The following is a 24,574-nucleotide window of genomic DNA, read 5'->3' on the forward strand; positions in this document are numbered from 1 at the left end:
AAGCTCATATCTGAAATGGAAGGCTTGATATTCCAGATCAGAAAAATAGTGATGACATCTTTACAGCAGCTGGGTAAAAATAATTCCAACTGTCTAGCTTCTTTTTCATGTTATCAGACTCTATCTCCATGTCACTAGCACCAATGTATCAAATTGAGATGAAACCATGATTGTGTGTTCCTTGGATGACTTCAAGAAACTCCTGAGTGAGTTCCCTATCCTCCCTAAAATATACACCAAGGTCCCCACTCCTAATAATTCTTATGTCCACTTGTTAAAGCAAGAAGCTATTTAAAGTCATTCCCCTAGGCTGTTCTCCTGTAGAGGAGGCAGCCATGGCGCCCAGCCAGAATGGCATGATCCTGAAGCCCCACTTCCACAAGGATTGGCAGCAGCGAGTGGACGCTTGGTTCGAACAGCCCGCACACCAGATCCACAGACACAAGGCCCAGCAGGCAAAGGCGAGAGGCATTGCCCCTCGTCCCGTGTCCAGTCCCATCAGGCACATCTGGAGTTGCCCTAAAGGTAGATACCACACCAAGTTAGGTCCTGGATGGCAGGGGATTCAGCCTGGAGGGTGACTGGTATCCACCAGAAAATGGCCTACACCATCGGCATCTCTGTGGACCCTAGGAGATGAAACAAGTCCATGAAATCACTCCAGGCCAATGTGCAGCTTCTGAAGGAATACCGCTCCAAGCTCATCTTTTTCCCGAGGAAGCCTGCTGCTCCAAAGAAGGGAGACAGGTATGTTGAAGAATTTAAACTGGCCACCTCGCTAACAGGACCTGTGATACCCATCTGTAATGTGTACAAAAAGGAACAGGCCAGAGTCATCACAGAAGAAGGGAAGAACTTTAATAAAGGCTTTTGTCAGTCTTTTCATGGCCCGTGCCATTACCCGGCTCTTTGGCATCCGAACAAAAAGGGCAAAGGAAGCAAGATGTTGAAAAGAAAAGGAAATGTGCAGTTGGAGAGTTGAAATAAATTTTCCATAAGTCAAAAAGAAGCTATTTTAATGCCCCTGCTAATTATACCCCAATGATTTATTAATAAATAAACAGTCAGTGTCCCTCAGTCTCTTCTCTGTTCTGGTTTTGTATTACCACCTGTATCACTCACTCAGAACTTTTGGCTGTTCTTTTAAGTATGCTAACTCCTTCCTTTGCTTTCTTTGTTGCAACAAAACACCATAACCAAGGAAACATTTAAGGAAAGGATTTTGTTTGGGGTTCATGCTTCCATGAGATTGGATTCCATGATCATCTTAGCAGGGACCATGGCAGTAGGCAGGCCAGTATAGTGCTGGAGCAGTATCTGAGAGCTTACAGCTGATTCACAAGCAATAGGCAGAGAGCTAACTAAGAATGACTTGGCCTTTAGATATTGCAAAGTCAACCTCAACGACAGAGATTATCAAACAAGGCTATGACCTGCCCCCAATCTGTCCCAAAGAGCTCCACTAACTAGGGACCAAGAACTCAAACATTCTTATTGAAACCACCATATTCTTCTCACACCAGCATTCCAGACAACATGCTTTGTTTTCTTCTAGACTCTGTTCCACTTCATAAGTTCACATAGATCATAAGTTATGTATTTCAAGCTATAGTACAAATATTATTGCCCTTAACATTTCCTGTTTAAAATAGCTGGATTTCAAACCTTTTCTCCTTCAGAAAACCCCACACATTTATGTTTTTTTTTTTTTAATATAGACACTGTGTTACATCCTTAGTTCATTTGGCTTGGCTTGTTTACCATCTTCTGACTATGACCTTTACTGTGAGAGTGAGATATATTTGCATATGTTACTAACTGATATAACTTTAGTACATAGGACCATGTATAGCAAAACAAAAGTGAGAACTAAACATACTCTGAGTTACATAGCTCTTTGCCCTCACAATGTCCCCAAATTACTTAGGTCTGCACACACAGAGAAAAATTGGACTCCTTTCTATATCTGCATCTTAAATATTATTGATTACAATAGTGGACATTTGTAATCTAAACTGATTCCCTAATTATTTTCTAAAGCCAAATAGAGTTGTACCCAAATAATGTTGTTATAAATGTGTCAACCACTGAGTTGGAGATGGTAACACATTTGGGTACCAGGAGCAGAACTATAGCTACTCTTCCCAATACCCCATAATTATCACATTAGAAATCTAGAATTGTTAAATACTTTGCTTGGATACAGATCTTTTGTTTTTGTTGTTTGTGATTAACTCTAAAGTAATGCCATGAAGAGACCTAGAAGAATCACTTAAACAAGAGTCTGGCTTTAGACACTGCTTTTGTCATACTATATTTTCCTTCCTTCTTGGAATCTCACATGTCACAAGACATATCCTATTTTTTGTTACTCTAACAAAACACCTGACCGTGCACAATGGTTAAATAAATAAAGTCTATTTCACTTCAAATTACAGTAGCTAAGTTATTTAGACATCATGGTGTCGCCAGAACTTCCTGTGAACATCACAGCATCATAGAGAAGACAGAAAAACACCACTGAGTAAGTCGACAATGTTTTGTGGGTTTGTTGTTGTTGTTGTTTTATAAAAAACATCTTCAATTACATGCTTCATATTATGTTTGCATTTGTTTTCTGCATTTAAAGTTTTTTTCTTTAAGAATCTTTCTTTAAGATTAGAATATGTTCATACATAATTTGTTTGATATGCATGAAAGATGAACTCACAGTAAATTCTAATGTGCAAACATAAAATTAAAATTATCTGTAAGGAATAGCAATGTCTTCTAAAAGTAAAGGGGAAAAATGTAGCTACAGGGCCTGGGTATATAATTAAGTTGCTAGAGACCTTGACTAGCACATATGAAACCCAGTGCTCAACCCCAAGCACCAGAAACCAAGCGTGGCAGCCCATGTTTGCTGGTTAGTTTTATGTCGACTTGACAGAAGCTAAGGTCATCAGAGCAGAGGGAGTCTCAATTGAGATATCATCTCCGTAAAATCCAACTGTAGGCTAGCCTGTATGGCATTTTCTTAATTAGTGATTCATAGCCCAATCTGGGTGGAGCCACAACCTGAGCTGGTATTCCTGGGTTCTATAATATAGTAGGCTGAGCAACCCTGTTAGCATCGCCCCTCCCTGTCCTCTCCATCAGCTACTACCTCCAAGTTCCTGCCCTGATTTCTTTCAATGATAGATGACAATGTAGAAGCATAAGTCAAATAAACCATTCTTCCTCCAGTTGCTCTTGGTCATGGCATTTCATCACGACATTAGAAACACTAATTATAACATCATGTCACGCCTGTTGTCCCAGCACTAGTGAAGTAGAGACAGGAGTGGGGAATAAGAAGTTCAAGACCATCTTTGATTTCATATGGAGTTTGAGGACAACTTAGGCTAGCTATGGTCTCAAGAAAAAGAAATAAACAAACAAATAAATAAAAGAACATAAGGAACACATATATGTCTGTAAAATAATGACAAAAATACACTTTCAGTTCTTGGTAAAGAGTTGTAGATAAGGATATAAAACAGGCCACCCCTTGCATCCCTTGTATCCCAACAGCAACACTAGTTTCATTTTTTATCCTCCCAAAGGAGAGTTCAGGCTGGGAAAAATGTAGAGAAAGTTATTGAGTTTTATTCCAGCAAGTAAGAACACAGCCAGAAGTCAGTACAGTATCAACAGGTAACAAAGATAGAACAAGCCAAGCAGTAGAAAGGGGCAGCCTTGAGCATCTGCAGTATTAAGTCTCAGTCTACCACTTCTCTTCCCTGTGCTCACTCCGGGAGCAGTCTGGGTTGCTCCTTTTCATAGAATAAGCAGAGGCTGGTTTAGAAGCTATTTTACTCACAGTTGAGTGTGTTATAACTAAATGGACTAGATTCAGGAATATGTGTAATGGTTTAACTAGTAGTCTTAATTACATTTATGTTGTGATAATTGATGAAATCAATTTAAAGGAGATGGGCCTATTGGTTCATAATGCCAGGTTACAGTTCATCACTGAAAATTCAACACAGAAGGATCTTGAAGCACCTAATCCCACTACTTCACACTCTAGAACATAAAGCAATGAATTAAAGCATGCGTAATGGTATTCAGTAGCTTGCTCCTTTTCCTTCTGCCCAAGACCCAACTGCCTCACAGTGGCTTTCTACTCCAATTAGTCCAATTAACAGAATCCCTTTCTGGTAGGTGTTGGGAACACTGTAGGAAGGTATGTCTCTATATATTTATTTGTTAATTCTGTACCAGCAGAGAGTTAATGACCCATCACCATTCTCATATTTGGTAAATATTTGCTCCTTCCTTACCTGCCTAAGGCATTCTCTGATTTGCTTTAATAAAGAGCTGGTAGTCAATCACTGGAGAAGTAGAAGGTGGGACTTCTGGGTAAAGAGAAAGAGAAGATTAGAGACTGAGAGGCAAGAAATTTGTCAGAGAAAATAAAAATGGAAGGACATTTAGAGAGGAGAAAGAGATAGAACTGGTCATGGGGTGGGACATAGACCAACATTAGTTGGGTTAGAATAGTTAGGCGAATGCCCAGTTAAGACCTAAGCTTTAAATATTAATAAAACTCTGAATCATTATTTATATCGCTGTAGGGTCAGTGAACGTCCTATTAATCTAGTGCCCAATGTAGGGCAAAAAATTCAAGCTTAGGACACTAGATTCAGAAATTAGGTAGGCTCACAGACAATTCTACTATAGATAATGTCTCATTAAGAGTCCCTTTGAGGCAATTCTACATTGTGTCATGTTAACAATTAAGGCTCACTTTTACCCTATTCACTAGGTTAAAACATTTACTAGGGAAAAGAGCAGTAGTATGTATTTATGTATGTGTGTGTATATGTATGTATGTATGTATGTATTCATTCATTATTTTGTGTGTCTGGTTGGTTTGATTGCATGTTTTGTCTGTATACTCATTGGGTAAAAGTGCCTTTGGAGGCTGGAATAAGGAATCAGATTCTACACCCCAACAAAACTTCCAACTGGAGTAACAGATATTTGTGACTTGTCAAGTAAGTGTTGGGAGATGAGCACATGTCCTCTGGAAGAATAACAAGGGCTATTACCTTCTGATTCTTATCCCTTCAATATGTGAGAGTTGGGTAGGGGCTTCTAGAGCCTGTACGGACTAGTTTGGTTTTGGTTTTGTTTTGTTTTGCTTGGGGTTTTTTTGTTTGTTTGTTAGTTTGTTAGTTTGTTTGTTTGTTTGGGGTTTTTGTGTTTTTTGTTTTGGTTTGGTTTCTGTTTTTTTTTTTGTTTTTGTTTTTTTTTTTTTTTTTTGTATCTTTGCTTGCTTGTTTCATCAGCCCTGTTATTCTTCTTGTCAGTGTAGTTATTTCATATCCAGCCACAAACATTCTCACTAAATTTTCTGTATTTCAAACCTCATCATGTTAACTCTATCATGCATAACCAATAAAACTGTGTTACCTTCTTCTTTATAATGTTATTTTTAATGATGCTTTTTTCAGCTGTTTATTTCTAACTTAAAATAACAACTAAATTTTTTATTCAATCCCTACATTTTAAAACTGAGTTTACTTATTTCCTCCTAAGCTTTCTGTTAGTGTGTTTAGGCTTCCATGCCAAGATTATGTAATGTGGAAAATGGGTTATTTAATTTAAACCCTCCTGATGATGACTACTGGTCGAAAGAATCCTACAAGTTATTATTTTTAAATATAAGTGTCTTGGAAACATTTCTCAGTGATTAAAAGCACTATCCGGTCATCGAGAGGTTCCATGATTAATCCAGCATCACTCGTGGTACACGTTCTTCTGTAACTCCAGACTAAGGGGATCCAATGCCATTTCCTAGGCTCCAAGAACAATAAGCGTGAACATGGTACAGAAACATACATGAAGTAACACCTATAGACACATGAGACATCTATACACTTAGAGTTAAATAAATTATGAATTGTAAGATTGCACAAACATGCGAGTTTGAAAACATGAGTGTGCAGTGGTGATTTCTGTGCCAGCCACAATATATTGAAAATAAGGTCACCACTCAGAATAGCAGTAACAGATAGCATTATATGTGTATGTATTTATAATTTTTATGAATTAAAATTATTCCATCATGATAAAGATACAAATAAAATTTGAGATATGTCTCTCTTTCTAAATATAGATGTCTTTGTGTGTATGTTATAATGTTGGATATCGATATAAATAGTGTATGTATGTATGTATGTGTTATAATGTTTCATACACTTGGCACAAGAAGTCTAAGGCTGAAGCTCTAGTAAAATTAGAAAAGAAGAGAGAGAGAAGAGAGTGAAGATGGGAAAAAACAGTAAAGAATAGAGATACTATTATAAAATCAAAGCTTACAAATCTTAAGTTTCTCTTCTATCAGGATAATTATTATGATTGCTGTAGAAGACAGTTACTTCCATGTATGGCCAATCTTCATGCCCCAATGCCTTTATCTTCTACATATACATTTCTAGGGAAACAGTTGGAAAAGACCACACTGCACAACACACTTAGAGACACTTCGTTGCTTCCACAGGAACATAGAACATATAGTGGAAAGTTGTGTGAAGAGAGAACTGATTTCAATGTGTGAGAATTTCCTGTTCAACACTCAGTGAGGCATTACTAAGAAATCTTCTGTATTCTTGACTCACTCCGGGGCTCATTGGGCAACCTACAAAGTTCACAGTTGCTCTGCCCTAGATTTCTGCCACAGACTCACCATTTGGTACTCTGTTCCCATAGTCCCCCTGAGACCACCACACCTCAGTGAAAGAGGTATAGCTTTCTGACAACACAGGCAAGCTAGTCCTTTATTCCACCTGCTTCCTTTTTTCCACCTTCTCAGTCAGGTGAGGGCACACTGGAAATGCTACATGTGGAGCAAATGAGGCAAAGTCCAGATGCAGGGAAACAAACTGGATGCCTTTAAACATCTCAGATCACTCCAAGAGCATGGAAAACACTGGAGACCTTGTTGAAGTTCAGTCCTTGTTGTCTATGGAGAGTTAGTCATCCTGTGGAACACACTGGGGACCTATTCAGAGTTCTGTCCTCGTTGTTTATTGAAAATTAGTCATCCTCTTGTGTTTCTGTTGCTTTATCAATACAATTAAATTTACAGCTACAAATAATCTTATGATGAAGTGTGAATTTTGCATGTTGTAATCTGTGTGCTGTGGTTCTTTGTATAAAATCACATCAATTTATCACAGAGGGCACACATTCTTAAAAGGATTCTCTCACTGAGTGTTGAAGAACAGTAGTGGACATTGTGACTAAAATATTAATTTAAATAGATAATATTTATTGAGAGCTCTGCACACTGGAGGTGAGTATTAATTGTCTTACAAGATTGTTTTCACCTTTTAGGTGAATGTACCAGACTATTACTAATTTCTCAAGGGTCATGTAAGTTTTAAAGCCAGAATTAATTTTAGATCTCAATTATTCCAGGGGTAATTGATTGAATTGTTAAATTATGTTGAGTTATTTCAATTGTGTTTTGTGTGAATAAGATGACACTTTGGCAACCTTAGAATATATATATATAATCATATAAATATTATATACACTATATAAAAACATTATAGCATAATATATATCAACATTTCTAGGTTACACTTTTATAGCAATCACTTTTTCTCATTTTTTTGGATTTCAATTTATTAGTAAAGTTTAGAAGATTGCTGTGTGAACATGCACACATAAATATGTAAGAATGGTGATTAAAGAGGAGGTAATGAATTTCAGAGAAAAAGAAAGGAATGGAACAGGTTGCAGAGAGGGATAGAAATGATGTGAGATTCTCAAAATAATAAAAAATAAATTGAAACTAATTCAACGATCTTTTTATGTTAGTGTTGGGATCTTCGGTGTAAGCATTAACCATTTCATGGTGTTAGTCCTATGATAACTAACTTTAATTTGTAAAACAATTCTTTACTTTCTAAACATCCTTGTTCCTCATTAAGTTATTGTCTTACCAAATGTATTTTGTCAAAAGTGGATTATCTTTTAAAACCTAGTGTTGTTGTTTTTACAGCACACGTATTCATTGTCTAAAGGAAAACATAGATTAAAATTTTCAACTGCAAATGAACTCCATTGTTCTAAACTCCACCCACTTTAGCTGCATCAGATTGTATACCTTTGCCCTAGCACATCACTAGCTGCAGACATGAGTAATGATCGAGTCACCTATGCAGAACTGAATGTGGCAAAGAACTCACAGAACCAGCACAGGAAACCAGGGGTTACTCGCAGCTCCATTTCAGTAACCAAGCAGGAAATCATTTATGCGGATTTCAGCTTTCAAAATCCTTCTCAAGAGCATGCCTGGATCTGTAGGAATTGCCACTGCAAAGGTGAGGCACTGGACGGACCCTGCACTGGGACATCAGAGGCATGAAGAGGTGTGGACAGAGGTGGAAAGGGTTCTCTTTGGGAGGACCGGAGCTCTCACTTGACCCATGCTTTTGTAATTTGTGAGCATAGATCTCATTCTGTGCTAAGACTTTCTGGATCCTTCTGTTCACTAAAAGCAAAACAATAGTGCTCTACAAACAGATTACAGCATGAAGAGGAGCCGGGGTTCAGAATTTATCTGTTTGTCTCAAGGTGTATGTAGGCTTTTGTGTACATAAACCTGTGAAGAGCCACCTTGACCCTTTGCATTTGTCTCTGAAGGTTTTCCATCACCCCCAGAAAAACTCATTGCTGGGATCCTGGGCATCATCGGTTTTATCTTAATTGTTGCTGTGGTTTTAATTACTACAGTTGTCAAACCAGGTAAGCATTTTTTTTAGGATTATAAAGGAACTTTCTACTTTGACGACTGGACATGCCTTTCAAAACTCTGTATGAAGAGCAATAGCTTTTAGTTTAAAGTATGTATTTGACTTAAATGCAGAATAGTTGATATGCTGTCAACCATATTATGAATACCAGAGGAATTGCTTAAATGTTTGCTTTTGATTTTTCAATGGTTTCATCACTTGAACGAGTAGTTTGAAAACTTGGAGATTCTTTACTGAGATGTGAAAACTATTTTTAAAGTGGTTTTGCCATAGTTTACCTGGTAAAAGATGGTGAAATTTGGGATTTCATTGAAGTAAATTTTTCCAAAGTTTATAACATGTTACTTATTTTGGGGTCAATTTAAATTGTATTCCACATAATCCTAATTCAAAACAATGCATTAGCCTCAGGCTAAGAAACTAAAATGGTTGCAGTTACTTTGGATGTCAATTTCATAAAAATATTATAACTCCACAGATACTGAAGCAGTGGCTCAGATCAACTCCTCATTAACTACAACCCACAGAGGTACATCTTGCTTGTCAAAGTTCTAATATTTGTACACAATACAGCTTGTGTCTTACCATACCGAGATAATATTAGATTTTAGGAAGAAAACAATCTAGAAATATGAGCACGACATATTCATAAATAAACATTAAGGATGAACTCTGATAAAACAGAAATGAATCTCACTGTTCTAGAATAAAGCTTATTATCTATGACTTTGAAAAAATCTGTAGGGTGAATACTTATTCTTTGCTTTAGATAGACACATTAACATATGGCCAGAGGGCGACTCTTTTCTTTGTTTGAGTGCTTGAGATATAGTTTGTTTTGTATTTATTAACCTCTAGGCTGTATGGAGATATATTTTACATGACTTTTCAAACTTATGAATACATATTAACTTTCTTTATTAAATTCATGTTGATTCTAGATATAAACCACAAATTATCTTCAGCACAGCCGTGTGCTCATTGTCCAAAGGAGTGGATATCATACTTCCACAATTGTTATTACATTGGTGTGGAGAAAAGATCTTGGTATGACAGTTTGGAGTCTTGCATTTCCAAAAGCTGTAATCTGCTTCACATAGACAGTGAAGAGGAGCAGGTAAGAGCCGACATGTGTCAATCATTGCTAACCTTTCTTCCTGTCACCATTTGTACAACCAGTTCACATTCGTATGTGTTTCATTTATTTACAACATTGTATAATGTGCCATTGTTTTATTTCACAAAGTTTTATTTGTATTTTGTGCTGGTACATATTTATTTGCAAGTGCTTTCTTATTTTATGAAAGTCATTTTGATACAAGTTTATTTATTCTGAAATTAACTTTTACCATGTAAAAAGCAATACAGGTACCATAATTAGTATTGATCAGAAGGTGACTATGTAGACGTGGAGTCAGATTACTATGCAGACATTTCCATTTCTTCCCTGTCTCTTCACTGCATACCAGTATCATGTCTTCCTGCCCAAAACCATTTTTCTGACTTTTGATATAATTAGCTGTACATACCTTTAAGTTTTATAAGGCAGGGTTCAGAAAGATGTATGCACTGTTACACAGACATCTAGTACCTCAGCAGTTCTCAACCTGTAGGTTACAACCCTTCGTGGAGTAGTGTGACTCTTTCTTGTGGGCTACCTGAAAGCAAAAGGCATCAGATACTTATATTATGATTCACACCCATAGAAAATTGCAGTTCTGACAAATAAAAGTTAATTTCATGGTTTGGGGTAGTCAACATGAGGAGCTGTATTAAAGAATCGTGGCATTAGGAAGGTTTAGAACCACCGCTATAACTCTTTGATGGTTTTAGAGCCAACCATTGGTGCCCTTTACAGCATTTATCTGTTGTTCACTAATTTTCTCTGCTATGTTATGTAAGCAAAACATTTTAAGACTCACTCCATCGAATGACTCTGGATGAGAACAATGTCCACTCCATTAAGGACAGATGCATCTTACATGTCCTTTGTACTCAAGGAATCCCCTACTCCAGCTCCCACTGTGGTGTCTGCAGCAGGAAACAGAGGCACTTGATGTGGCCAGTTACCCCCATTAATGATTTTCAGCCTCACCTGGTGCCTTGATGCCTCGAACTTACAAAAGAACAAGAGAGGTCTCACAGCTCTCTAACGCTTACGGTTGTTGTTTCTGGGACCTGGGAGAGTCCAGGGAAGGTCATTTTCTTCCAATGGATGACGGACAAGGGATGTCTTGATGTTCACAGTGCCTCAGCTGCAGGAGAAAAGCCCTTTTGGCTTTTAGTTTCATGCCTGCAGATTTCCTTGACTTTTGTCTTTTATTATTACTTTCCAAGTTTTCCCTAGTATGTAGCACAGTAGCCAAGATAAAATTAAGGATTCCTGCTCAGTAATCCACCCCTACATTGATATATAACAGCACGGCTAAGCTAGATAAGATAATGTAGTATCCAGAAAAAAATATATCTACCATATCACCCACTTCTTCAGTAGCAAACCATGAAGTTCCTTCTAAAATTGAACTTGAAGAAATAGCAGAAATATTGATTTGAGCAGAGCATCCAAAAGCATTTATGCATTTCTTTGCTGGACATTTGTTTGAATCTCTGCTGCATTTGTGTTGTTAGCATAAGTATTAAGTTACATAAATCAATTAACAAATTCCTTCACATTGATAAAATTCCCTTGCTTCTCTGGTAGGCTTTTCTGCAGTCCCTTTCACTGGTCTCATGGACTGGAGTCTTTCGAAAGAGCAGAGGTCAGCCCTGGGTTTGGAAAAATGGCTCAACTTTCAAACCCAAGTAAGTTTCCATGAATGATACAATAGACAAGAAAAAATATACAAAGTAAGCATTAGAAGAATATTGTCAATAAATGCACTGAATTATAGACAGGCAGAATGATGGTGACATTCATGGCCTGCTTATGTGACTTTAAAGAATGAGCCACTTGACTTTCATCACATTATCTCTTACCAAACTGTTAGTGAAGATGCCAAACTTTCATGACATTCCTGAGATTCTTCTTTTGCAATGACTCATGGGAGTCACTCATTGGTAGATCAGCCAAATATATACATACATATATAAATGAGTTTTGTATTTTCATTATTGTAGGGTAACAGAGATTCTTGATGATGAACATAACTGTGCCATGATATCAACATCTGGACTCACAGCAGACAACTGTACAACTTTACATACATATCTTTGTAAGTGTAAATTTGCCAACTGAAACACCTGCGTTTGAAATCTGCCAGGTAATGTAACATTCCATAACCTAAAAATAGAGTTATGATTGTGTTCATCTTAAAGTGAATTATATATTTGTTCTAATGACACATTTCTTGCAAAACAATCATTGGGGTATAGTAAATGTAGCAAAAGTAACGAATATTACTTTTGTATCTGAGACTTTTTCTCAAGATACTCCTTATAATATTAATTTTTAACATATATCCCACAAGGCTTTGTGCAGAAGGTTGTTACATTTCAAAGTTAAGATTCAATACACTTTCATAAGACTTTGTATAATTGCCAGTTGTATATTGCTAATTAAGCTTCTGTAGTGCATTAAGTCACCCATTTTAATCTACATTTTCATATATATATATATATATATATATATATATATATATACATGATCATATACAGATATAGATACATCTGAGTATAGGTATGTGTGTATACATGTGAATGTATTCTAAGACTTTTTTTCACTAGATATACTGGAAAGTTTTTATTAATATAGTTTTAATATCTAAAGTTGGTAAAACTTATAAAGTCTTTTAAAATATAGACATAAAATATTTACACCTTATCACTTTTTCAGAAGCCTTTGTTCTACTGTTTCTTTTTGTTTTTTTCTGCTTTTTTTATATTTTCGCATGTTACTTACTTATATCTTTGTGTGTGCGTGTGTGTGTGTGTGTGTGTGTGTGTGTGTGCGCGCGCGCGTGTGTGCGTGTGCGCACACGCGCACATGCTACATGTTCCCTTGGAGACTGTACAAAGGTCACAGGACACCTTATAGAAAGTAGCTCCTTCCTTCTACCATGTGGGCTTCAGGGATCAAACTGAGATAGGCATGTTTGATGGCAAACACTTACCTGCTGGACCATGTCCGAACCATTTGCTTTTCTTTGTCTGGTTTGGGTTGGTTTTGGTTTTGTTTCTGTTCAGATGAGATCTCCTTGTGTAGCACAGACTGACACAAACTCTCTCCAGTTATTTTCTCTCTTGAAAGCAGAGGCTTACAGGCATTTGTTGCCAATGGTGGCTTTCTCTTCTTTTGATGGAAGGGACTTGGGTCCTTATTCAACTTTTCTGTTGAAATTTCTTGATGATAACTTTGTACAGTTTATTGTTTTCTGCTTTTTGCTTCATTTATTGTGAACTTCAACTTATTTTGCTTTCCTGATTTCAATTTCTTGGGACACATGTTCATGTTAAAATATATATTTTTCTGTAGTAATTATTAGTGAGGGAAATCTTGCTATGTTTTCCTTATAATTTTTAATTGTAAAAAGATTTATTGATAATATATTTGTCTTATTATTTAGAAACATGCTTCAGATTTAAAAAACTTCTTGTTTCAAAATTTTGGGCATTTACTGACTTTTTTTATAAACCAAAAGGAATTTTTAATGATGTTGACATGTGAATGTGAATATGGCAACCAAGACTGAAGAACTTATTTTGGCACTTTACATTTTATTTACTTTTTCTTAGAGTTTGGGTAGCTCCAATTTGAATGTCTTGTGCAAGCATGGTCATGGCTATTGTGTGTATAGCTCTGCTTTAAATGCTTCCTAGTTATATGCTGAGAAGTATTTGCATATTTCTGTGGAAATTTCCCACGAACCTGAGCCTTCTGTTCTCATCGAAGTGAGTATGTGAGTGGGAGCCAGTGTTAACTCTCCATCTTAAGTGTTTCCGTGACCTCACAGACTCGTCTGATGGCAGAGGTGTGGTGAGATGTATTTAGGTTCCACTTGGGATTAAACTCTTGTCTTCCAATCCTGTTTTATTATTCATTTGTTTACCTTTAAGTATATAAGAGTTAATGAAATGTTATTTTAGTGGTTTGAATGACAGTCTTGGCATTATTCAGTGACTTTTGTACTGTGTAGCTGAAGCCATACCATATCTTCCGCATATCCTCATCTTGAGCTTATTTTTATTAGATAATCTATAGAATCTGTTTTTATTAGAAGATGTCACTGTACTTTACAAAGAATTTCTAATTACTTATGTCTTAAGCTTTGTTTTATACGTTGGGCTAATTTTCACTGAGAAACTTTTTCCCCAAACTGCATTGTGCTTAAATATGCCTGAAATAAGCAATCGAGGTCAGACTAAGTTTGAATCAGTGTTGGCTACTGAGTTACACTGAGCCAAGTTTCCACTGTTTCTTTCTGATCATTACCTTTCTGGCTGCAGTGGTTGCAGAGAACCCTGCAATCTATGATTCAATTAAAGACAGTGACATTCAGAGGAATGCGTTTTTGCACAGTCCCATGCAATGACGCAACCTGTAATAGGACGATGACAGCTGCAGCAGCTCCAGTGTCTTTAGCTACATAATATTGTGGAGCCAGCGTTACATGTGATTCATTGTTGAATGTTGCTGTTGGATTGTTCTGTCTCTTGTGTTGTTGGAAATTCTCCCACATGCTAAGGAAGTGTTGTGTGCCACTAAGGTGCATCCTTAGCCACAGAATATCTTTAAATAGACGATGACTATACAAGTCATACTGATGGCTCTAAGAATCTAAATTCTATTTCTTTAGACTTTAGGAAATAAAAACTTAGGTTAGTTTGAGCTCAGCCTTTCAGGGGGTTCATGGCCATAAAACTGATGGGTAGCAGACTCCCCTTTGCTTGATAATGATACTGTCTATTTTATAGATGAGTATAATGTTATATACCTTCAAACACAAAATATTTGTTTTGTTCTTTAAATGCAAAGACATCTCAGATTTATTGATCCATTCAAAATAAAGAATGTTTTATTTCAAATAATAGTGATAATTGATAAATAATAGCACTACAGTGAAATAATGAATACAAACGTGATAACAATACTATCAGTGAATCCCCGTAGCATCTGGTCAAATTTGTCAGAATACTCTGAATCATTATTTATAAAATAACACTTTAATACACCTAGCCTTTAGGCTCAACAAGATTATAGACATTCTAAAAGACATCCATGTGAAGTATCATTTCATATTACTGATATTTTTATTTATGATTATTTTTAAATAATGAAAATTGCATGCCAGACAAAAAAAAAATTACTCAGGACTACTCCTTTACATTTGTGTTTGAGGAAGAAATCTTACATGGTTTCATTTCTGGAACCAGCATGGGTTTCTAGAGACCAGTCTGTCATTGAGTTTGAAACTCTCCTGACTCAGATTCCCTAGTAATTACCAACCTAAGCCACTGTGCCAGGTGTTCTGGTTATTTTTTTAACTTACACATGACACAACCTGAGAAGAAGTATCAGTTGAGACACTGCTTCCATAAGATTGGCTTTGTGCTCATACTGTACAGTACTTTGTAGTCATACTGTGGCAGGCTGTCCTGAGGAATGACTGAGGTGGTATGGCCCCTCCTTCTGTCTGTGGCACCATTCCTAGCCTTATACCCCTGTGCTATAAAACAAAGTCTGAAAAAGAAGTATTGATCAGTGTTCCTTCCTGCTTTCTGCTTCCATCCCTGGTTTCCCTCCTCACTCATGGAAATGACACAAAAGTATATTTTGAAATAAATCTTTTCCTTCCTGAGTTGCTTATGGTCAGATATTCTATAATTGCAACAAACACCAATCAGAACACCAGGCTTTCATGACTTCCTTTAATTTTTGCAAGTCTGTTGTGTTTCATGGTCCCAACCATGAATTTATTTTGAACCTAGACACCTGTTGAAACATCTTATTTTTACAGTTAGGTACAGTTCAAAGGTTTGAGGATATTTGAGCACAAACTTTGGATGAAGCTGTAACAGGAGTGTTCACCCCACATGTCAACCAGTTGGATGATCCTAGGCTTCCCATTGTATATAAACTTATGAAAGACTTATTACATTAATCTCCTAAAACATTTACCTAAAGAACAATTTCTGACGTCTCCTGATGCACTCCAGTCAAGTGACTACACAAGAAATAGCCTGTCTAAAATTACACCCTTAAAGTGGTGTAATTTTAAAAAAATGAAAATAATTACTATGACTCATAAAATATGTATTCACTTTTCTTTGTAACTGTCAGAGATGTACACCCAAATGGTGAGCTGAAGTTGGAAATCAGTTTATCATAATTAAGTTCACATGTAATAATTCAACCTCTAAATTGGCTATGGTAAATTATATGTATATATGCATTTGTATGAGTATGTGTATGTATACAATGTATACATACATACATGCAAATATACATACACATACACATATGCATGACATGTATATATTATTGATGTGTTGCTAAAATCTCCAGGTATTTGCAAAGCACACATTTACTAAATATACAAAAGTCCATTCTAAAAAGAAAATTAGAATGCAGATGTAGCGTTTTGTCTGAGTTTATCTTTCCTATTCTGTATACATGTTAATCCTCCCCTCCCCATAAGAAAATGCTTCCTCTCATCTTTTTCACTGCCTCCTTTTCTCCCTACAGATCTCTGGCTCCCTTCATGTGAACTTGTGACTAGAACCCAAAGGATCATCTTCTTTCTCTAACTGTCACATTTGGCAGTAACAAACACAGTTGTTGTTACCTATAAGAATGCTTTTTGAATGATTATGGGGAATTTTTCACTCAGAAAGCTGGCAGTCTCTGTACATACATCTCTGTACCTAGCTATCAGAGGACACATTTAATATATTCTTATTTATATAACTTTGCAAAAAATTTCAAATGTTTATCCTAAATTTGTTAAACATACAATAATGAAATAATTAAAGTGTTTTTAGTCTATGTTGTGATTTTGTACTCGGTGTCATGCTTCTGGAAACCTTTATTATGATGCTGATTAGTATTTATAAGTGGTTATATTATTGTGAAGCTTGGTGAGTTTTAGTTGTGAGCCTAGCCTTTAACAGCTGAGTTGTCTGTCCAATTCAAATTTTGGTCTGTTTCAAACTGGTGGGTTTTTCTTTATAATATTTTTCCACATAAAATAATTTTATTATGTACTTCTATGTTCTGTTATAAACTAAAATTTCAAACTAAGAATTTAAAATTTATGTTTTCAAAAATATTGTTGAAGATCTTTCTTCCTTTTTGTAGCTATTACAATTAAGGAGTAGAACATTATGTTCTAATAAATCATGGAAAAGTACATAATAGTTTTTAAAGTTTCAATGTCTGCACAGGTTTAACTTTATTTTGATCACAGTTATGCAAAAGTATTCATGACTTTCAAAGAAAATGAACAAAAGAATTATTAAATGAATAATTAAATGAATTAAGACTTTTCAAAAACATGTATTCTTACACAATAGCAAAAGGATATGCCTAAAGTCAGACTATCTTTTAGTATCAATCACCTCAAACTTTGCTACTGTTGTTATAAAAGAAGATTTAGATACTTTTTCTGTTTTAAAAGAATAATTTTTGTGCAGTACTTTTTGGAACATATATAAGGTAAGCTTTTGCTTGTTGACCTCATATGCAGATAGATTTAGAGATATGTGCCTGACTTTTTCTATGTATACGTGTTTTAGTGTACTGTTTTATTTGTAACAGCTTACAAGAATGCATGTCTGTAATTTGCATGTGCCTGAATATACCTATGCCAAGATACAAAGTCATAATTGCATATCAATGTTATCACTGAGACAATACTTCTATCGCTTGTTATATCGTTGCCATTACTGTACAAAGGAGTGGCTAACAATGTACATTAGCTGTCACCACATTTCTGCAGAAAGAAAAACTTGAATCGAGAGTTTGGTTTTCTATCTCAGTAAGAATTTGCTTTAGTTGTTTGGAGAATAATTTGGAGAGTTATGTGAGATGGGAGAATGTGCCTATGTGGGACATAGGGCATGAAAAGGAAGTTGAGGGAGAGAGAGGGGAAGGTAAAGGGGGAGGGAGGAAGGGAAGGAGGGAGAGGAAGAGAAAGAGGAAGAGGGAGAGGGGTGTAGAGGGTACTAGAGAACTTGCCTCAATGCAGAAGATGTAGACCAATTGATTTTCTCACTCTTATGTGACACAAGCAATTTGTGGGCATAGGAAATCTTTTATTCATGAACTGAAAATATTCAAATTTGTCTCAGTAAAATAAAAGTATAAATGAAACATTATGAAGTCAAAAAGGAAATATATCTGTTTCACAGATTCATGAATGAGGAAAGTAAAACATGTACAAGATTACAGAAAATTTTTAGTGATATAATTTTAGCAGGTAGGGAATATGAATTCTTCTCAGGGACAGAGAAGGCCACAAAGCAAACCTCAAAACATTGAAAAAATTCTTCTGTATCATATAAAAGAGTGATTTTAACTATTTCCACTAAAATACCTTTAAAAATTTAGCTTTGAAAATGAAATAAAATGTAAGCACTTCAAGAATTTTAACAAAAATATGATATGAGTATTCGTCTGTGGTTTTTGCTCCAGTTATTGGAAGTTTAAAAGGAACTAATTGTAATAACATCAAGTTTAATATCAGTTAATAATGATGCTAGGAGTTTTATAATGTTCCCATAATTTTCCATGGTTTTCATAAAAGATACAATATTGATATAAGCAGGTAAATGTATATAATATTGCTTATACTTGGTGTGTGCAACCTCAAGCTGGCAGACATAATGAAACAGAAGAGACAAAAAGTAAGAGATTAAAATAAAAAGCTAAGAATTCTCTCGTGAAAACACCCAAACCAATCAGGCTATTGCCAAGGCTGCCTCTACAAACTGAAAGTAAGGCCCTGTTGCTCAGGAGAACATATGTACAACTCATTGAACATGGAGATGTGGAACCGCTGCTCATCTCTAGGGATTAATGTTCACACTAGAAGGTGCCCTGCTTTCTACCACAGGACAAAGGTAAGCACTGACTCGGTTTCAAAAGTGACTTGGTTTCAATAGTGGCACAAAACTTGAGCAAGGAAGCAACCAATATCTGATTGGAGATGAGCTTAATGAGATGGAGCCCATACCCAACACTGTGTGGTGGCCAAGAACATGAAGCTAGATAGGAAAGGACCAAAGGGAAATCATACACTAGTGTTCTGCCAAAAGAACATAGAAATAAAATTACTCATAGATGACATTGTGCTATAATCATAAACTAGTGTTTGGATCTGCCACATTTGTAGAATCTTCTCTTTGCAGCAGATCAGAACAAAAGCAGAGACAACTGAACAATACACAGGGTGTAAGAGATCTTAGAACCCTCAACCTTAAAATGGATGTCTCTCCATGTGGGGTCGGGAAACTCTGAGGAAGAGGAGACAGAAAAAATATAAGAGCCAGAAGGACATGCAGGACACCAGAATTCAAGGCTTTGGAGACACAACAGGGCTTGTGCACATCTGGGCTTGACTGTGGTGGAATACAAAGGGCCTGCATGGGTCAGAACAAGATGGAGTCCTAGACCTAGAGGATGGAATAATGACATGTCCTCATTTCTAACCCAGAGGTTATCTCCAAATTTATTTGCCATTTGTAAATAAAAATATTTTCTCTAAGAATGCCATACTGAGGGGGAAAAAACACTATTAAAGATGGTTTCTATGCAGAACTATCAAGAGCCAACACAAAATTAATTCAATGGCAACTTTGGATTTTTTTTTTTTTTGTCTCAAAGGTCAAGTTTTGTTTTTGTTTATATTTTTGTTTAATTTATCGGTCCTTCTCATAAATATGATGGTTCTGGTTTGGGATTTTTATGGAATTTCTATGTGTGTCCAAATGTGTGTGTCTCTGAGTCTTTACTCATTTCTTGTACTTTTTCTTAGAATTATTTTTCTTGTCCCATTACTTTGCCTTATGAATTGTTTGGTTTTGATTTATATTATATTATTATTAATTAAGATGTTTCTTCTTTAATGGAAGACAAAACAGATATAGATTCATATGGAAGTTAAGAAGGGGAGAAACTAGACAGTCCCGGGGGAGAAAAAATAGGAATCAGAATGTGTTATACTTTAAAGATCTCTTGCAATGGAAGAGGAAGAATGAATAACTGAGAATCTTTTGGGAGGGGAAGCTTGGTGACTGTGGTTAGTCCTTTCTCACCTTTATAGAACATGCACTAAATCTTGTGAGATAATTAGAAAAGTACACTACAAAGCACATTTAAAGGACAACTATCTGCTTTCAACAAGAAAACAAAGTGTCCTGCCATGTAAAAATCAGATAAAAAAATACTGATTTCAAAGTCAGGCCGAATATGAGAATTTCCTGTTCAACCTTATGACAAATTGGTGAGAAATCTCTTCCATTCTTGACCACTCTGATGCTCATGAGGCAACCTGCAAAATTCACACTTGCTGCCCTAGATTTCGGCCACAGACTCCCCTTTTGGTGCTGGATTCCCACAGACCACCTGTGAACACCACACCTCACAGAAGGAAGCCACACTTTATGCAACCCAGGGTGCTTGTCACTGCATGTAGAGCAACTGAGACACCATTCAGATGCCGGGAAACAAATTGGAACATGGTTTCCTCTAAAGAGCTGGGATAAATTCAAGTGCATGGAACACACTGGGGACCATCTCAAAGTTCTGTCCTTGTTGTCTGTGGAGATGCTAATTTAATAGCACCTGGTTAATGCTATTAAATTCATATGACTAAAATAAGAAAATGCAAATATTTTTAATATATTAACCTCCCTATTTTAGAAATAATTCACTCATTATTTTAGAACATTAATTTTCTAGTCAATTAAATCCAAACATTGTAAAATGTATGTATAATTATTTTCTATTACAGCATGGTTCTTTTCATGAAGATATTAAACTATTTAAAAGATCATTATGCTTAATCTATACTCACCAAGAAAACTGTTTCCACGTTACTTTCTGTTCTACATGTACTTTATGCTAGTAGGATTTCAATGTATGCTATCAAACCTCTAAAAGAATTAAGTACTGACAAAAATATATTCATATAGTGTTATGCCAAAATGCCTTTAAAAATCTGTATATGTATTCCTCTTTTTTAAATGACGTTGTAAGAGAGAAAAAACTATCAGAGAATGGAAAACATATGTCATGGTATTATTCCTACAAAAATTGAATCTGATGTATAAATTTAGCCCTGTATTTGTGAACCTTTTTGTCTTTCTAATTTATTTGTTTTAATTTTCCCTACTAAAAATAATTTGTCAAAGAATATTTTTAAACCATAGCACATGAGCTCAAAATCCAAGGTAAAATTTAGATACTTTAGTATCAACTGTATTAAAAGTGTCATTTTTGGCGGGGCTCCTCCCTTTTGACTGCCTCAGGATGTGTTGTTTCTTCAGTAGGATCACCACAGCATCGAACACAAGTAAACTTACCACAGAGACTAGAATTGATGTCACTCACTGGCCTGCAGACAGGAGTCATGAATCACCTGCTCAGAACTGAATATGCCTCAGAACCCAGGAAAGCTACACATACAACCCAGTCGCAGCTCAGTAATCGAGCAAGAGACCACCAGCTGGAATTTAGCTTTCAGCATACTTCCCAGGAGCATCTCAAGACCAGGAGGCAAGGCTTCTGCAAAAGTAAGGCACTGAATCTCAGCATAAAGGTTCTATGATGACAGCCAGAGTACAGAGGTGGGAATAGGTCCCTTGAGGAAGAAAAAAAAAAGAGCTGTAACTTGAACCATGCGGTTATAATGCAAGTTGTAAACAGTTTTCATTCAGACATTGTTTTGGGAATATATGGATCATTTTGTTCACTGAAAATGAAATTCTAGTTGCTACAGAATGACGGCAACATAGCGGAGACCTGTGGCCTGAATTAATCCTGATTCTCCAAGCTCTCTTCTGTGTAAAGCCTATGAGAATCTGTGTGTTTTTTTTTTTTCCTCTTAACACTTCTATTTATGTCTGCAGATTTTTCATCACCTACAGAGAAGCTCATCTCTGGGATCCTGGGTATCATATGGTTTGTCTTATTGATTGCTTTGGTGATCTCAACCAGAATTGTTTCTCCATGTAAGCATGCTTTTGAGAAGTTATAAAAGAGCCCCCTACTTTAATGACCAAGTGTCTCTTAGTATTCCTTGCTATCAAGAAACATAGCTCACATTTGAAATGTAAATACAGAGAATATCAAATAAAAATGAAAAAATAAACATAGCTTTTATTTTAAAGTGCAGCTTTTAATTAAATTTAAAATGATTATTTTAATTTTGTCATATATAAATGAGAGGGTTATTATTGTAACATGTGTGCTGTTAAGTATACCAATTATTATTTTATAATTCAACAACACACTTTAGAACACTTTACTGAAAGATGCAACTGAAGTTTTGAAAGAGCTTTCATTGAACTAATTTTTTCCAAGTATTGAACATGTTATCTATTAGAAACTGAAAATTTATTCTGTTTTACTTTAATTCAAATCATGCATCGAGATTTCAAACTAAGAAACTAAAATTCATTATGATAATTTTAGATTTCAAGTTTCTTAAAAATGACTTTAACTCTCCAGTTACTGAACAGAAGAATTATAACCACTCCATCCTGCTGAGAACCCAGAAAGGTACATACAGCTTCCTTGTCAAAGTTCTGATGTTTATGCACACTCTATTTTGCATTAAGTTAAGCTTTGCAGAAGTTATATTCCTAGAAAGAGAATAATCTAGAAGCATTAATACTGCAATCTCATAAATTAAAGGATGGCAATCATTTTGTTGAGCAATAAGGACAAATAATCATATAGAAACCATACAGCAATCTTATTAATTGGCTTGTGTTTTCTTTTTTTAATTAGAATACCTTTAATGTAAATACTTTACTTGAGGCAAACCAATACAATACTTTTCCATCGCTGAAAATGAAGTGATGCTAATTTTAGAAGGATTTCTCATCTAGTATTGTTTTTTTGTATTTCCTCTCAATGTTCTTACACTTTTGATATCATAGCTTGGATATTTAGCATTTGCATTATCATAACTTGGATCTGGATATTTGTGTAAATGTGTGTCTCAGTCTGTGGAGGATGAGGGACTGTTTGTGTTATATGTATGAGTGCCTGCAATACACATGTATATGCTTTCTCCACCAACTTAAAACAATAGGTTATGAAGAACAGATGGAAATAGTGGAGATGGACTTAGGTGCTGGAGCTGGCAGTGCACACCTTTAATCCTAGAGCTTAGAAAGCAGGGGCAGATGACTCTGTCAGCCTCCCACCAGCCAGGCATACACAGTGCAACTCTGTCTCACAAACAAAACAAGTGAATCCTGGTATATTTTACATAGTGTGAGAGTTATTTATTCCTTGAGAGTTTCTGAGAACTTGCATATTCATCTGTGACATTTATGAAATGATAAATATTTACATTTTGAAATTTTTCTTGGTGTTTTTGATTAGTTTGGATAATCTTTCTCTTGTAAAATTTGATGCATTTAATTTTACTTTAAAAATTGAAGAGTACTCATTTTACCTTGGATTTGCTTTAAAAGAAGAGCTTCTGAATATTCTTGCTTCCTCATTTCAAATTATTTTACTTTTTACTGTCAATACACAGATATTTGTTAGCTGCTTTATTATTTGGCTTTTTCTTCTAAACAGCCCAAAGAACTCAAGAAGCTAGACACCAGAGAATCAAACTGGCTTAAGTTTTCTACTGTCAAACTATGAATTCATTCTTTAAGAATAGAGGTTGAGTCAGTGCTAATAAAGAAATATTAATAAAGAGAGAGAATTTGTTTTGGGCTTGTGTGCTTCATGTGGAAACATAAATTATAGAGAAGAGGTCGACTGAGTTTTTAAGTATGCGTTATATTTTTCTATGTACAAGCATATAGGGTACATGGGAATATTTTATACATGAATGTTCAAAATTATGCAAACATGTAAACTAGTTTTTATTATTAAATTCATGTTGATTCTAGATATAAACCACAATCTATCTTCAGCACAGCCGTGTGCTCATTGTCCAAAGGAGTGGATATCATATTCCCACAATTGTTATTACATTGGTGTGGAGAAAACATCTTGGTATGACAGTTTGGAGTCTTGCATTTCCAAAAACTGTAATCTGCTTTACATAGACAGTGAAGAGGAGCAGGTAAGAACCAACATTCAATCAATTATTACTAACCTTTCTTCCTGTCAATGTGATGTTCATAGAGCCCATTCATGTTATTTTGTTTTTAGAAAACAGGGTTTCCCTGTGTAGCTTTATCTGTCCTGGAGGTCATTCTGTACACCAGGCTGGCCTCAGAGGTGGGATTAAACGTGTGTGCCACCTCCAACCTGCTTGCTCCTGTTCTTACACAGGTCTCATTTATTTACAACAGTGAATGATATTTTGTTGTTTTATTTGTATTTGTGTACTCGCAGCAAATGTTTATTTCCAGTTTTTGATTTTATGAACCCCATTCCTGTACAAGTGCTTTCAGTCTGAAATAAACTTTGTCATTTAGTGTTCCTGTAAATGAAAACCAATCTATATAAGCAGTGACAGTTCAGAGTGATATGTGGTGGTTATGGTCAGATCACTAGGCAGATGTATCTATTCTCTCGATGGCCATCCCCTGTACTTTATCTCATCAGGCCTTGCTGCCCAGAATAATTTTCTTGACTTTTGCTTTCATCA

The 24,574-nt window shown here is 35.7% G+C and overlaps 1 protein-coding gene and 1 pseudogene across 2 annotated transcripts; both read left to right on the forward strand.

Moving 5' to 3' along the window:
- The first annotated feature begins 335 nt into the window (after positions 1 to 335).
- LOC308418407 (large ribosomal subunit protein eL13-like) lies at positions 336 to 950 on the forward strand (annotated as a pseudogene). The gene has a single exon. The product of its transcript is annotated as a large ribosomal subunit protein eL13-like (transcript).
- Positions 951 to 8,173: 7,223 nt separating this feature from the next.
- Positions 8,174 to 24,282, forward strand: LOC308418408 (NKG2-A/NKG2-B type II integral membrane protein-like; the record flags this gene model as incomplete). Its single annotated transcript, XM_080913759.1, has 10 exons — positions 8,174 to 8,360; positions 8,683 to 8,784; positions 9,271 to 9,321; positions 9,734 to 9,909; positions 11,494 to 11,594; positions 11,910 to 12,018; positions 21,350 to 21,521; positions 21,858 to 21,959; positions 23,868 to 24,043; positions 24,133 to 24,282. 10 exons carry the CDS (start codon positions 8,174 to 8,176, stop codon positions 24,280 to 24,282), a joined length of 1,326 nt encoding a protein of 441 aa, XP_080769885.1.
- Between the last annotated feature and the right edge of the window lie 292 nt (positions 24,283 to 24,574).

This window comes from Micromys minutus (genome assembly GCF_963924665.1).
Source record: "Micromys minutus genome assembly, chromosome: 3".
NCBI lineage: Eukaryota > Metazoa > Chordata > Mammalia > Rodentia > Muridae > Micromys > Micromys minutus.